This window comes from Leptonotus elevatus, chromosome 7 (genome assembly GCF_054856555.1).
Source record: "Leptonotus elevatus isolate MCC_2025b chromosome 7, RoL_Lele_1.0, whole genome shotgun sequence".
NCBI lineage: Eukaryota > Metazoa > Chordata > Actinopteri > Syngnathiformes > Syngnathidae > Leptonotus > Leptonotus elevatus.
The window spans coordinates 7144434-7160174 of record NC_141245.1 but is presented as its reverse complement, the minus strand read 5'-3'; the positions used below and the strand labels follow the sequence as shown (position 1 = coordinate 7160174).

Here is a 15741-nt window from a genome sequence, read left to right as displayed (position 1 = left end):
CTTGCTTTTTGTGGTCTTTAATATATGAAGACTTTTAAAAGGAATTGTATGACTATGAACAAAGTACGGTTGGATCACCTAAATCATTTGTCTGAACTATAATGTACAGTTAAAAAAAAAGATGGCTTGACAGAATGAATGTCACTGAATCAGTGTCCTGTAGTGCTGTAATTTAAATGGCATAATACATAACAGAGTACTGCTTGGTTGGTATAGTAAAACCAAGTTATTTGTGCAATATGTTTTAACAAGTTGCAGGAATCGTTTTTCATAAGGTTTTATCATTTGAACCATTATTTTGAAGACACTGAAAGTTCTGGTGGATTTGTCAGATTTTGGAGACCATTTGAGTACAGTTACAGTACATGTAACTACTTGTTTGACACACATTCAAACAATTGATGAATAAACTCAAAAGTTTACGTAATAAAAATATATACAATGAGAGCAGCATAATGCAGTACTACTGGTCTATTAAAAAAAAATGTTTACCCGAAAACCACAGTGCAACACTTGTATTTACAAGTTAATGCCAGCAGATGGCAAAAATGTCCTGAGTCCTGATCGTGTGTGTGAGCGTGCGTGGGTACGGTTTGGAAAATTGGATGGATGGTATTTCAATTCCAGCAAAATTATCATTTAATTCCATTGCAGATAAACAATTTACCTTTAAGTCTGGCAGGAAGTAACACTTGCATGGAGACTACAACTGAGTCCTCAGCCTACTACACACGATGGTCTGATTATGTCCTCTAATGAAATCCCGTTGTCCTAAACCAAACAAATCTAACCACTTTTCTCTGGATTGATGCAAGGTAAACTGCAGTGAAAGGAATCGAGAAGAAAGATGCACGATCATATATGTTTATGCTTTTTTGTTCTTTTTTCTTTTTTAAAAGATAACGTTACACCCTTGGTCTCTTGCGAGGATAAGCGGTTTGGAAAATGGGTGGATGTCTTTTTGTAAGCGGTTTGGAAAATGGATGGACATGTTTTTGTTGCCTTCATACACCACTATATAATGGATTTAAAATGAAATGAGTAAGCTTGAAGTGCAGACAAATTTAGAGCAAGGGGGGAGAGATAGCTAGTGGATGCTTAGGTTATGCTGTATAAAATGTATACACTACACTATATACTGTATAAACTTTATACATGTAGTACTATACAGTATGTATACTCACGTATGCAGCCATAACTACACTTCCTTACCATTAGGCAGGAGTCACAGTGACGCAACCGTCCACACATACGTTTTCTATGGACGTTGGTCAATCCGAACATCCGGGCATTTCTGATATTTCCGCAATACAACGCCCCCTAATAGAGGCCCATATACACGGTGAAAACAAACAGCCTGCTTTTGCCTCTGACTAGCATACAAAGCTCTCAGAAAATCATGCTTAAAAGTTGTGCGGTTGGATGTTCCAACCATAACATGATGGAAACTAAATTATCATTCCATGTTTTTCCCATGGACCCCGAACGTCGGAGAAAATTTGTAAAAAATAAAAGAGTGGAACTGGACGGCTCAAAATCATAAAATGGAGGCTAACCAAGACCACAATTAAGTGGTAAGAATTGTTTTCAACTGTATTACTGTAATTTGTTTTCGGGTGGCATGGCGGACAAATGGTTAGCGCGTCCGCCTCCCAGTGCAGGGGACGTGAGATCGAGTCCAGGCTTCCTGCGTGGCGTTTGCATGTTCTCCCCGTGCCTGTGTGGGTTGAAAACATGAAGTGTGTAAATTGTCCCTAAGTGTGATTGTGGCCGGTTGTTGGACTATGTGTGCCCTGTGATTGGCTGGCAACCAGTTGCTGGGATAGGCTCCAACACCCCCATCGCCCTTGTGAGGAATAAAGCGGTTCAGGAAATGGATGGATGGATTTTGTTTTGTACATGTTACTTCCAGGTAAGCGATCCATTTGATGAATAACAAAAAATGTGGCCAATGTATAATTTTGTGCTAAACAAAATTCACATTTACAGTCTGTGTGTAACCTTATTTAGTTTTACAGTAGGCTATAACAGTTTCACAGAGAACAGACGCGCACACACACTTTTTTTTTTTTTAATGTGCAATGCTGCAGATTTTTGACAGGTTTTATAACCTCTTGCTTACATTCTTTCACAAGTCCAATGCCAGTTGTTTTGAAATTGTATCCAACTGCAATTTCAAAATACATCAGAACATCTACATAAACTGATAGCATAACGGGGCTCACATAACAAAACAGCCTTTCACTGAGTTTTCTTGTTGAGATTTTGTATTTTCTTCCATACTGTTAAGCAGGCTCTATTACGGTGATGTGAAGGCTTAACTGGCAGTAATCAAGTCAGGTAATGTGATTAGTCTAATGGAACAAAATGACCACATCTCTTTGGCTAACTGTGTAACTACCTGGCTTCTTGGTGTTAAATTGACATGGCATATAAAATTATAGGATTAACATAATCATCACAGCATTTGCCACTCCAGACCGATTGCTTGTACGTATCATGAGTATAAACAATTGTGTTCACATCATTTGCTTGTGGAGCGCACCTTCTGCGTGCACGACTTTGTCAGATGAATCCCCAAAATAGTAAGGGGGGAAAAAAACAATTGTACCAAATTAAATACTGAGCAGATGACAGTAGCTACAAAACCAGCTTGTTCAGGTTTCAAGTCATTTTCTTGCAAATGTGCAGTTTTATGAATGTCAACTCTAGATAAACTTAAAATCGCTAAAACTTCTTTATAAAGATTTCAGTGTGAAAAGATGATGAAAGTACATTCAGGCGCCTTGAACCTTTCAGCCCCGGCATCTGTTTCTACGATCTATATGTGGTTGCAATCAGACTTTTGTGAAGTCGTGACTACGTTGAAGCTCTCTGAGACTATCACTGAAGCGCATCTTTCGACGTCATAGTTCCATGGCTTCATTGCTACTCATGCACAACACAGTTTTCTTTGGCTCGTCTCAGTCTGGACAGGATGTGTTTCTTGGGGAACTTCAGAGTGGTGCACCCAAACGGACTGATCCCGCCTGTGTCTCCAGGGAGTTTCTCACGTCTCTGAACCCAGCTGCGCCAGCCAGGCTTCCAACAGTACACGCTGTCGTAGAACCGGGAGCCGTTTTCTCCGCCCAAAACATAAATCCTCCGTTTCCACCTGGCCACGCCACCGGCTGCTATCCTCCGTGGTAGGCCGGGGAAAACCACAGGGCTCGGTGCTCTGTCGCTGCCGGCCCCTGTGCTCCGCTCTGCGGAGTCCGTTACCCCTCCTCCGGTCACCTCTCGCTCCACACCAAACGCCCTGCCCTCCCTGAAGAACAGCACACGGCCGGTGGCGTCTAACGGCTCTAGAGTGGTGTAGCTTCCATCGAGAAACTTGGTGGTATCCTTCATATATCCGCCAATGGCACAGACTCCACCTCGCACTGCTACTCCTCCAGCAAGACAGGTGGCGCCAGAGTCCAGAGCCACTCGAGTCCAGCAGTCGGTCAGGATGTGGTAAATAAGTACCCCTGAGTGGACCACGGCCCGGTTCTGTTCAAGTGTGCTTCCGCCAAACAGGTAGAGCCGTCCCCGCAGAGCTGCGCAGGCGAAGGCCCGCAGCGGGAGGGGTAACCTGGGACCCGGCGCCCATTTGAGTGTAGCCAACTCCAAGGTTTCGCTGGAGTCCAGTAGTGCCGAGTGATTGCTTCCCCCCAAGGCGTAGAGCGACTCGCCGCAGCCCAGCAGGCCCAACATAGACCGAGGTAGGCCCATTGAAGGGCGTTCTGTCCAGAGATCCAGAACGGCATCGTATTCGTGCACTGCTGAAGACACCGAGAACCCCCAGGGTTTCCTCAGAAACCCTCCTGCTACAAACAGCCTTTCGCCCACAGCAGTGCAGCCGGGACTCACCAGTGAGCCCAACGCTGCCAGCTTCTCCCACTTCCCCGTCCGCGGGTCGAAGCAGTCCACGGTGTAGTCTTGTTCGGCCAATCGCTCATCTTCCTTCGGTGCCAGGCCCACGCACACAATTTTTTTCTCAAACATACCTTCCCTTGGACGTAGGGGCCCTCCAACGCCCTCACCAGCTGCGGCGGGGCCCAACTCTTGCCTCAGTCTTCGACTCTCCTCCTGCGACAGCAGTCCCGGACGCAGGTGGTGAAGCAGCGCCGGCATGTGGGCGTAGCGATCCAACGGTCGGTGCTCTGCCCAGCGCCTCGCTGCGTCGTACACCTCCGCCTCAGAGTCTACTCCCAAACGGTCCGAACTCAGGAGGCTACCGAGGGTGCCGTGATCGAGGAGGAGGAAGTCTTTGTGGCGGGACAGGCGCGGGAAGTGCTGGCCCACCACCCGGAGGGAGGCACGGAGCAACAGCTGGTCATGGTGAGATCGGGCTAGAGAATACATCCCCAGACAGTTGTCCACCGACAGGTGCTCAAATAGAAACCTGGAAGGAAGACATTCAGAAGAGAAGAATAACCTTTAAATCAATTATTTGGAACTGAACTTACTGGCAAAGGAGGTGGGACCAGCCGAATTTAGTAAAGGTGATGTCACTTCACCTTGTCATGACAACACAAATCTACAATCTTTGGTTATGCTCACACTGCAGCCCAATTACAATTTTTTTTTGCCGATATTCGACACGCATCGGATTTTTTTCATGCAGTATGAACAAAATCCGACCTGTTTGGAAATGGAAAAATATCACATTTTACTTTTATGGATAGAACGATCATCGACCAGGCAAAATGTCAAATATTGCCATCTGCCTTTTTTTTTTTAAACGAATCTGAAGGTCGATCAAGCGAATGCTTACGTTGCAAATTTTGGGTTCCATTAGGATTTCTAAGATGTTCAGACCGTTTTTATTCGTAAAGAAATGTTGAACATGTTTAGACAATCTTTCACTGTCTGCAAAGACACAAAATTTGCTACATTTGCATGCATTTATTGCCCTGTGAGATACAGATAACTTTATATTTATGTATTTATTTACATTTTCACTTTACTTTATAAAGGATGCCACTGACACTGGGAACTTCCTAAACTTTTTATTACATTTTTTTTTTTAAATATATGAAATTAGTTTTACATCTCACTTATGTTGAAATTTTGGAAAACATTATTTACAGTAGAAAACTTAGGGAGTTACAGAGTTTTTAATTTAGCTTAACACATGCTGATGACCCTGGAAGCTCCCTACAATTTTTGTTCTATTTAAATAAAGCTGTCTATTCTTCATATGTTAAAAATAAAAATAAAAAACTTCAGTGTTGAAAATGTCAAAAGTTGTTTTAACAAACGAGCTTTATGGCATTTAAACAAAGTAAATCTTTCAAATTGTGACTTTTCTTGAAATATCGGTTATTGGCCTCCTCGGACCTGAAAAATCCACATCGGTCTATCACTATTTACTTTTCCAATTCTTAAGGGTTCAGTGAATGCACACATGAAGCTTGTGGGGTTCAGAACCTCCAACAAGGAAGAGCCACTGCTTTAAATGACAACATGAAACCACAGATAGGACTTCACCTGGAGCACAGATCTTGCAGAGGCATGACTTGAAGGCGATTGGCGGCCACAAATAGATCCTCGGCGGTTTCCAGAGACAACCCTGCCTCTCCAGTGTACGCAAACTGGATGACGGTCTCCATGACAGATGGTGTCACTTCCTCCAGGCGGATTTCGGTGAGGCGAGACTCCACCAGCGGACTGGTGAACATGGCCCTGAAGTACGGGCTTACGGCTGCTAGGAGCACCCTGAGCAGGCCCAAGAGGAAAGTTGTGTTAAACGGCTTTCAAAACAACCACTAATCAAACTGAGCTCAAATCAAATCAGATGATCATAGCTAAATCTATGTTCTATAAATCTATGCTATGCATTCCTCCATCCATCTTCTACACCATTTACCTTAGGCTTAATTTTACATATAAATGCCCATCTTGGGACTGGACTCAAATTTCACTTAGTACATATGACAACCAGTGTGAGTCGTGGGTGAGTTGTTGAATGTGGCCGGTGTACCTGTGACACAAGAACTTCTTTCCCTCGACAAGCAAGGTCACATCACACAGCTGCTGAGCATCCAGGAGCTGCTTCAGTCCTGTGGATGCATGAAGAGAAGAAACACAGACGCATGTAAGAACCACACTGAGCAGACGAGAAGGGAGGTTGTGGGAGGAAAGGAGTTCAACTGACTCGTCTGCAAGTCATGCGCCTTGAAGGGTACCCCCTCTTTATTTGAGCCTGCCTCACCGTGAGTGACGTAGTCTCCCAGTGGAGTGGTGCTGTCATCGGGGAAGTCCTCCTCCTCTGAGTCACTGTCTGACAGCGGCTCCTTTCCTCCTCCGTCCTCATCCTGCCACGGCTGGGGGCGCCATGTGACTGTGCCCCCACGCAGAGCATTCATCTGAAGTGCAGTACACATAACATGTATTATTTGATTTTTGTGTTTGCCAAAGTTCATGATGATGTTAGTAGTAGTCCTACTTAAAGAGCAAATAAGAGTACCACACTAGTGTATTTATAAAAGACATGTCAACACTACCTTTGATCTTCTCGTTTCCAGTGTGGAGGCCGGTTGTGTCCCACTTTAACAGAAATGTGTGAAGCAGGTTGAAGATGTCTTGTTGGCTCAGCCTTTGGGTTTCGTCCGGCCTGCGGTGAAGACGCGTCGGTTACACGCTGCTCATCCAGCCACTTGCACATCACCAACGGATATTAGCGCACACAGGACTATTAATAACGCGTCTCGCCGTAATAAGTGATACTCCACTGTAGCACTGAGCTCCGAGATATGCGTTGCGACTCACTGATGATGACGCACAAAGAGGTAGTTTGGGGAATACCGACCAAGAAATCTAAACTGATTTCACGTCCAGCCGGCCGCACTTGTCATGTCAGCCCGGATCACCGCAGAGCTTAGTTTCCGCTCACCTGATTGGCTGACCTTTGGCTCGTGACAATAGCTCAGCTTTTCGTCCACCGCTGTTATGTTAATATTTCTACTCCCATGCTTTAAAAATGCTAAAAATAAATTAAAAATAAACAAATGGAAAATAGTATCGATCAAAGTGTACATGCAATACGTACATAGACGTTTCAACAAATACATTGCAAATAAAAGATCTATTTCTGCTTCCGGAGTCGTGCTACCTTTTCGTCCAGTTTTCTGTGTAGTTGCAAACAGTATTCTTGTCTTTTCACAAGAACGGGAAGTTACCTACGAATTGCTTTTATATTCTTACAGCGAATTATTATGTCATAAGCCTTATCACGTATGATTTTAAAATGTCCGTTTGAATGTAATATCTTCCACATGGTAACGCGTGTGTCAGCGCTCATCATATGTATTTAGAAGTTCCTACTACCATGAATGCACCATCTGTCATATATCCAATATGGCGACACACATGGTCGCCTTTTCTTCATTTAGAAGCTTTACAAAGTTTTTGTTGTCGCCGGTAGTGCGACATTTCTCAATGCAGGTGGGTTTCATAGTACCCCGTCGCTTTTCTCATCGGAGCAGCTTGTATGAGCATGTTTGTGAAGGATATAGCGACAAGCCGCAGTTGGACATGAAGGCAGTGTGTGAAGACACCGACAAAGTCATCGCTAATGTAGAGGACAGGAAAGGCGAGCTGCGCGGGGAAGATGTCAAGGAAATTGTAAGTGGCACAAGAAAAGTCACATTCATGTGTCTCCAATTCAGTTTTCTAGAATTGTTGGCACGCGTGTTTGTCTTTCTTTCAGGTGTGTGTGTGGCAGCAGCTCCAGGCAGTACGAACGGAAATCTCTGAGCTGGAACAGCAGAAGATTCACATCAGTGGATCGGTCAGAGATTTAGTGGTCAGTAAACATTTGAAGGTCGTTATAGTATTCCATGCTTACCATCAACACGTTCGTGGTATCGAATAAGGTGCTGTATAGCAGTTAAAACCAAAAAGATTGGCAGTGGTTATTTTGCCGTGACTGTCAACTCTCCTGCTAGCGTTATTTAATTTTTTGCCGTGAATGGCTGGGCAATTGCAAGAGCGATATATTCTTGGCCTGACATCATGAACAACTATTTTACTGTGATTACATTAGGTTGGCCATGAATTGGTTATTTTAGCTTGTGGGCTGCTGGGAAACGGTTATGTTGCCGTGAATTATACACTGCGTGGTTCCTGCCTCGCTTCACCCATTTATATCTCTTCTTTTTGTTTTGCCATTGAATTCGGCATTAGCATTACCCTCAGAATAACTGTTAAATTGTTCAATAAACGTGAATCAAAACTGCTCGTTTACAACTGCTGACTGGCTGCAAAAAATTGTAAAAACAGTAAAAAATAAAATAAAAGAATGTACAGAGAGATATTTTAATCTGTGACCTCACAACTTCTACTTACTATGACACAAGCTAGTAGACATTCACTCGCGTAAAAAACCCTTTGGATACAATAATATTTCTGCATTCCTAACCTGTATATTCATGTATGTATGCATGCATGTGTGTGTGTGTGTGTGTGTGTGTGGGATCAAAAGCCAGAATCATGAATTTGACAACAATCATCTGTTCTTAGGCAAAACACAGAAAGCAAGCCCTCGCCAATGTAAGTCAAATGTTGACAATAATTATTTATAAATATTGAACGATTAACAGCATTAGTTCTTCTGTTGTTAACGTACAGTACATGTGTTCACCACACAGCTTCCAGAGTACAACCAGACACTGCTGAAAGGTCGAGAGGTCCGTAATAGACTCAACCATCTCTATCGCAGAGAGACGCAGTTGGATCAGGAACACTATAGCCAAGCCCTCCGTCTGCCCAACAACACACACCCTGATGTTGTGAGAATTCACTGAAAGTCAGATGTGCCCAGGGAGCGATTTTATCCTCTGATATTGTTGACATTTCAAACCTTTTCCTTCTCAGCCTATTGGAGATGAGAGCCAAGCGGAGGTAGTGGAGCTGGTTGGTCAGAAACCTGGTGAGTGTTGTGAGATGATTTAAATATTAAATGCATTCAGTTATATGTATAATAAAAAAACTCCATTTTCTTTGTTGAAGAATTTGACTTTAAGCCCAGAGGTCATGTGGAACTGGGGGAGGAGTTGGGCCTCCTCAGGCAGAGGTGATGATGACTCTTGGATTTCTTCTTCTTAATTGACCACGTGGGCTGGTAGCAGCAATGCCATTTCCATTTTGAATGAATATGGTCGTACGTTTTAAATGCTTGTCCAGCCATGTACATCCACCTGAGAACAAACCTTTGCTCTGCCTCAGGCATCTTGCTCATGTCTCAGGTCATAGGTCTTACTATCTGAGGGGGGCAGGGGCCAGACTTCAGACGGCGCTCCAAAACTTTGCACTCGACAAACTGCAACGGCGTGTAAGCTGCTGAAAGATTAGATATTGGTCAAACAAATTTGTAGCAAGCGCATAAATGTGTATTAATTATGTTTTTTGCTCGGATAGGGCTTCATTCCCATGGTTGTACCTGACATGCTGAAGGGTGTAGTGTTTGTAAGTAGCATATCCTACTCTTTTTGGTCTGTGTGTTATTTAGACTGCATGACCACGTTAATTATCTTAAACAAAACACACACGCATACACAATTGAAGCAAACGAAAAACATGAGGTGAAAACAATTGCATAATGATAATTCGCAGGCAAGCGGGGCTCTCTAAAACCGTTTTCACCTTGTAATTTGTAACTGACTGAATGTCAAATTAGCTTCTCTTAAAACGGGTTAGCAACCTTTTCTGCCTTTCCTTGACAATTTTTTTCAGCATTTCTTTTCTCGCAATCAATTTCTAAAAATTTTGGCAATTTTGTGTACATTTTATGTTGATTTTTGGGATTTCTATTTTGGGACATTTGATGGTTACTTTTTGAACATTTTCTTTCCTGCCTTTTCTTAAATCAATTTTCTGACTGTTTGGCAATTTTGTGGACATTTTATGGTTACTTTAAGGATTTCTTCAGTTTTTTTTTTTACATTTTAAACTTTTTTTTAACTGACTTTTTATACAATTCTCTGACATTTTTGGCAATAGCATGGACATTTTGTTTATATTCTGCTTTTCCTCTACATTTTGGACATTTTATGGTCAATTTTTGGACATTTTTAGGTAATTTTTAAAACTGTTTTGTCTACCTTTCATCTCTCTTTTTCTGACAACTTAAAAATTTGGACTATGACATTTTTTTGAGTATCATTAATAAAAAATAAAAAAATCTAAATCATTATTGGGGGTTATGTACTAACCACAGAAGCGTTCAGCTAACCCGGTGCTCGTCAGTAGACATCGGAGACCTGGAAAATTGCACTTTTTTTTTTTTACACACGGCCGCTACGGGACTTGCCAAAAATGACCATGTCCATCGACTGAGCAAGTGAGCAGCACTGAAATATGGGGTTCCGTTAGTATGGTTGGCCGATGTGATCATACAACACATATCCGTCCGTCCGGCGCTTTTCAAAATAAACGCAGATATGCGTTGTATGATCACATCAGCCAACCATCATTTCCCAGGTCTCCTATGTTTGAAGCGCCGGAAGTGAGCCATTCTGGTTAGCTGAACGTTTCTGGGGTTATTGTGTAACCCCTATCAATTTAAAGAATATTTTATCTTTAAAAATAATAATAATTTCTACTAATGTTTTAAAGATCCACAAGGAGCCACAGGAGAGCTACTAAAGAGCCACATATTGCTCCAGAGCCGCAGGTTGCAGACCCCTGTGTTAAAAGGCTGTCCCATTGGTTGTCTTGTCTTACAGGAGGGATGTGGCATGCAGCCCAATGCCCATCGCTCTCAGGTCTACTCGCTAGACCCGGCTCGTTTCCCAGACCTAAACCTGGCTGGGACTGGAGAAGTCGGAATAGCAGGTCTTGCCTACTGTTTTCTACATTTTTATTTCTCTTGTAGAAATAACGGCACTTTGTGGATGTTTATCAATACCACTGCATACATCAGGGGTGAGCAAAGTTTCCCTCTTCCAACACAAGCTGATTCCAATCAACAGGATTGTTACTGTACTGTACCGTCAGGCTTACTGTATGCAGAGCATGCTGATGAGCTGATCATATATCAGGTGTGTTGAAAAAGGGAAAGGGAAGGGACTCCGGCCCTCAAGTTTGCCCATCCCTGGCATAGGTGCTTTATTCCAGGTTTTTATTTGTTGATGATACTTTTGTGAACAGGTTACCCTCTGTTCACAGTAACAGACGTACAGCATTTCAAGGTTACGACGGGCGTGCAATGAACTAGTTTGCGCAGTGGAATAAGAATACGGCGTAATTTAGCACAAAAGGCTAATTTACTGCTGTACTTACTGTTTGCGGATGTGAGCGAAAAAGAATTGGGATCAAATTAATCATCTGAATGTACCCGTATGTAATGCTTGCTACATTTTGGCCACAAGGTTTCGCTATTTCACAAATTAAATTTGAAGTGCGGTAAATGGACTGCTTTTTAAGGTTAAGTATTGTTGTTCTAAAACGCAATCCATATATATTGTAACAAGGGGTGTGAATGGCCTGGTACCTGGCGATTCAATTCGTATCACGATTCATAGGTCACGATTCGATTCGATACTGATTCATCCCGATACGAATCTAAAAATTAATTTATGGGGGATTTTTTTTTTTTTTTACTCAAGTTTAGAAAATACTAATCAGTAAACTTGTACATGTACACTGTAAAATTTGTATGAAAATGTATTTATCTGAAAATTCAGGCTTATAACTGAGCCACTGCATTTAACAAACAGGTTGCAATTTGAACAGCACTGAAATAAAATATTAAGGCTTAATGTTCCATTAATATAACATTCTTCCATGCTTAATGTCTTAATCCTAACCCTAAGTAAGACGTTTTGTTGAATATTCTTATAAAAAATTGATGTTTAAAAATCGATTCGGCTGCATATCAAATCGATTCGAGAATTGCGCGCTGTAATATCGCGATGTATTGCCGAATCGATTTTTTTCTAACACCCCTAATTGTAACGATGGTAACCAGCATGATTCCATACAGTCACAACTCCGACTTCACGGAGGCGGGAGAAAATTAGTTTTTCTTCATCACAATGTTAGTTAATGTCTAGGAACAAATCGTGGGGCCACATAGGACATGTCACACTAAGAGGTGTTTTACACGCCAGATGAGCAGGCTTTAAATATGTCACACTACACAAGGTAACGGCGCGTGCTTTGCAACTCAAAACTAAAAGTAATCGGCCACAACAGTGACCATTTCTTTATGATGTGTCTGTCGTGTCGAAATCAGGCTACAATTGTGTCGTCTGAGCTTGGCGTTAGAATGGCCATTGAGATAAGGAACTCCATTTTGCACATGCTCAACATTTGATCCCTCTCCTCCTCAGGTTATTTCATGGATCACGCAGTTAATTTTAAAGATCTGCCCGTCAGGTATGAAGTGCTCCCTCGTCTCAGTTATGTTGTTTGAAATATTTGTAGCTGACATGCTTGTCTGCCTCCTGCTGCAGGACCGCGTGCAGCAGTACATGTTACAGAGCAGAGACGGACACAGGGAGAGAGACCTGGGGCCTCTTCAGAGTTCATCACTTCAATAAGGTTAGTAGTATAGACCAGGGGGTCTGCAACCTGTGGCTCTGGAGCTACATGGAGCTCTTTAGTCGTGGATCTCTAAAAAGTAGAAAGCTGTTAGTTCTGGATGTTTAAAGACGAGCATTATCACAAAGCTCAATTCATGGAGCAAATTTGAGCAGATTTAATAGCAAGATTGCGCAACAGATAAAAAATCTAAAATGTATCTAATTTGATTTCTTTGATGTCCGTCTTATACCGCTGACTTATTCAGATGAGATGGTTTGATACACCAGATAGACTTTATTAATCCTGTTTGTGACGGATTTTATTTGTAGAAGGAGAAACTAAAAGTATAATGCAGCATTTGCTTATTCAGTTAAGAATTTCATTGCTCAGCGATGCTGTTGTTTTTATTGTGCATACAGTGTGACATATAAATAACGAGTTTGAAATGGTGCCGTTTGTGTGTCGAGGTGGAGATGTTTGGAGTGACGGCGAACGAGACAGGGGAGGAGAGTGCTCAGCTCTTGGGGGAGTTTGTCTCCTTGCAAAAAGAGATCTTTTCTGCACTCGAGCTACACTACAGGTCACAAACGGCACACCATTAACCCATTAAGGCCGGGAGTGCGTGACCGCGCTTCTACCGTTAAAGCCGGGAGCGCACCTGCGCTCTTCTCCCTTTAAAGCCGGGAGAGCGGATATGACATTTTGTTGTGTTTTGACCAATTCTTGGTTTCTTAGTCGATGAAATGCATCAGAATATGCACGATAGGGTGACGTGGGCCTCATAGCATGTCCTGGAATTTTATTCGAGCGTTTATGGTTGACGCAGATTCGCGGGAGTTATTGAATAAATGTAACGAGTCGACAGTGACATACTGTTAAGAAATATGTTTGTAGACAATGAGGATGTTGGAAATTTTGACGGCGTTGTAACGGAATGGGCGATGAATAATTACCCCGATCCCCAGAGGTTATTCCAACTGCGCTCCAGTGTTGAAAGTAAATATATTTGGGGTTATACACCCACAGATGCGACATTTGTTTGTTGATTTAAAAATATATAACATATTAAAGGTTTATAATAATAAACTTCGGTTTGTGTGAACGCAACAAGCGTAAGCTCTAAAATGTTTTTGAAATTATGTTTCTATCTGCTTCAGGAGCTGAGATATCAATTATTTTTTTTTATGTTGTTGAATTTCCAGGAAAACTTCAAGTTTTTGGGGGCGACTCAAAAGTTTTTAGAGGCACATCATGCCAGGCCCTTTAGGCCTTAATGGGTTCAACTTAAAATCCTGCATCATTTAACTGATCACAGATTTATTTTTGTAATTGAGTGTGTGTGTTTTGTTGTTAGAGTGTTGGACATGCCAACACAAGAGTTGGGTCCTCCAGCATATAGAAAGTATGACATTGAAGCCTGGATGCCTGGAAGGAACACTTATGGCGAGGTCAGCGACATTACCATATATTATTACTGCCGTTACATTACTGTGCTACTTTCCGTGATTATAAAAATTAGGTAATTATAGACAATGTCCTGTTTCCCCATGCAATAGTTTTTATAGCATTGCAAGCAAGCTCTGTGATGTGACAGATGTATTCCTTCTGCCTTTCAGATTTCTAGTGGGTCCAACTGTACTGACTACCAGAGCAGACGCCTCAACATCCTGTATGAGAGAGACGATGGCAGTATGCGCTACGCCCACACGGTAAGACTGCGGAGGAGACTCTCTGGTGTTTTTGCTGCGGTTTCAGCAGACAGCAAACCTGCATGGTGTGTGTTTTGTTTTTAGGTGAATGCTACAGCGTGCGCTATCCCCAGAACAATCATTGCCATCCTGGAGACTCACCAAACCAAAGTAAGATTGCAATGTAAAAAAAAAAAAAAAAAGGCTTTACTTACTTTGATTCTTACGTGTTGTTCAATAGGGCTACATGAACACAGTCCTTAATCCTGTGAAAACTTCAAAAGATGGTGCATTCATGTCAATATGGAATTCATGGTCAACGATAACTTAATGTCAACAAGCACTTGAACCTGTATCCCTACTAATACGAGGGTAACAACCTTTAGATGTATTATCTCATTTTCTGTATTTGTGTACCCGCAGGAAGGATCTGTGCTCGTCCCCAAAGCCTTGCAACCATATTTGGATCTTGAAATAATTGAGAAGCCAAAGTGCACTCCTTTGAAATACATCGGTCCCAACCAGCCCAACCGCCCACCCAGACCTTCTCCCACAATTACGTGACGTCAGTATTGGGATCGCTGATGACAATTCACCTCAGTCCTCATTTTTCTGGGCGTGCCCTTTTCTTAAATTGATACAGCATTCCATTAACTCAGTCAGGTCATATTGTACAGTCAGACTGGTCATTGGCTGGATTTTCAGTCACTGTTAATTCATCAGTGGACAAAATAGCCCAGTGATCCGCAGTAGTATAATGGAATACACTGTAAATGCAAAATGGTCATCCCCTTGACAGATCATGGTGTCAATCAGTCTGCGTGTACATTTTAATCGTTTGACACAACAGCAAAGGTTACAGTGCCATAATAATGCTTAGCAAATGTATTTTTATTGTCTTCGTATTTTTTGTGGTCAAACATGGAACTCATATTGTACTTATTTTAAAATGCCAGCAGTCAGTAATAAGATCCAACACTGGATGACTGAGAGCTGGTTCACTTTTATCATGATGAATGTTTTTTCCATTTACTACCACCTCTATCATGTTGCAGTCATAGAAACTATCAGTAGAGTAAAGAACTAAGCAAATCAAAATCAACATACATCTAGTATGATATCTATCAACTGAAATAACCCGCCATACTCACCAGAGATGTTGTTTCCTAATTGTTGTACAATGTGCGCAAAAGGCTTTAGATATGTTTTGCTTGTTAAAGTTGGCTGTAATAAGTTTTGCTGTGATCAACCAATGACAGAAAATTGCTAACATCATTGTCGACCCCTGCTTGCTGACCTTGTGAGTGCTTTGGTCGTCAATAAAGTGTTGTATGTAATACATCACAAACGTATTGTCCCTGTTTACCTGTGGGGGGCACCAGAGCTCAACAGCGTCTAACGGGCATTGTAAATACTGCATTCACATCCTCTCACTGCAATAAAGGACATTATGTGCAAAACATGCAGTAGTAATATTTGAATGTTTTACATATAAGAACGT

At 42.1% G+C, this 15741-nt stretch overlaps 2 protein-coding genes across 3 annotated transcripts; one reads left to right on the top strand and one right to left on the bottom strand.

Annotated features, from left to right (window-relative positions):
- Positions 1 to 2057: 2057 nt before the first annotated feature.
- LOC147170697 (kelch repeat and BTB domain-containing protein 8) lies at positions 2058 to 6938 on the bottom strand. 2 transcript variants are annotated; one of them, XM_086079722.1, is made up of 6 exons: positions 6920 to 6938; positions 6531 to 6640; positions 6239 to 6392; positions 6008 to 6086; positions 5515 to 5742; positions 2058 to 4426 (listed from the first exon to the last, which is right to left on the bottom strand). In XM_086079722.1, the coding sequence occupies exons 3-6, from the start codon at positions 6390 to 6392 to the stop codon at positions 2929 to 2931; spliced, it is 1959 nt and encodes a 652-aa protein (XP_085935848.1). In that variant the 5' UTR covers positions 6531 to 6640; positions 6920 to 6938; the 3' UTR covers positions 2058 to 2928. The 2 variants fall into 2 exon arrangements, with proteins under 2 accessions (XP_085935848.1, XP_085935846.1); XM_086079720.1 differs by lacking the exon at positions 6920 to 6938 and having other exon boundaries at positions 6531 to 6898.
- Positions 6939 to 7380: 442 nt separating this feature from the next.
- On the top strand, positions 7381 to 15694 carry sars2 (seryl-tRNA synthetase 2, mitochondrial). Its single transcript, XM_086080063.1, has 16 exons — positions 7381 to 7650; positions 7736 to 7831; positions 8548 to 8577; positions 8676 to 8816; positions 8902 to 8956; positions 9037 to 9100; positions 9253 to 9358; positions 9445 to 9492; positions 10752 to 10860; positions 12360 to 12405; positions 12483 to 12570; positions 13020 to 13132; positions 13907 to 14000; positions 14169 to 14261; positions 14346 to 14411; positions 14664 to 15694. Exons 1-16 carry the CDS (start codon positions 7384 to 7386, stop codon positions 14802 to 14804), a joined length of 1557 nt encoding a protein of 518 aa, XP_085936189.1. The 5' UTR covers positions 7381 to 7383; the 3' UTR covers positions 14805 to 15694.
- Positions 15695 to 15741: the final 47 nt, after the last annotated feature.

What these genes read in the sequence shown, in the direction of transcription:
- LOC147170697 (XM_086079722.1), bottom strand. Translation starts at nt 6,392, where the DNA reads ATGAATGCTCTGCGTGGGGGCACAGTCACATGGCGCCCCCAGCCGTGG. An exon ending in GGGAGACTACGTCACTCACG is followed by an intron (nt 6,087 to 6,238) that starts GTGAGGCAGGCT and finishes ATGCATCCACAG; the next exon opens with GACTGAAGCAGCTCCTGGAT. An exon ending in CTGCAAGATCTGTGCTCCAG is followed by an intron (nt 4,427 to 5,514) that starts GTGAAGTCCTAT and finishes TCTTCCTTCCAG; the next exon opens with GTTTCTATTTGAGCACCTGT.
- sars2 (XM_086080063.1), top strand. Translation starts at nt 7,384, where the DNA reads ATGGCGACACACATGGTCGCCTTTTCTTCATTTAGAAGCTTTACAAAG. An exon ending in TGGAGAAGTCGGAATAGCAG is followed by an intron (nt 10,861 to 12,359) that starts GTCTTGCCTACT and finishes TCTCCTCCTCAG; the next exon opens with GTTATTTCATGGATCACGCA. An exon ending in GCACTCGAGCTACACTACAG is followed by an intron (nt 13,133 to 13,906) that starts GTCACAAACGGC and finishes TTTTGTTGTTAG; the next exon opens with AGTGTTGGACATGCCAACAC.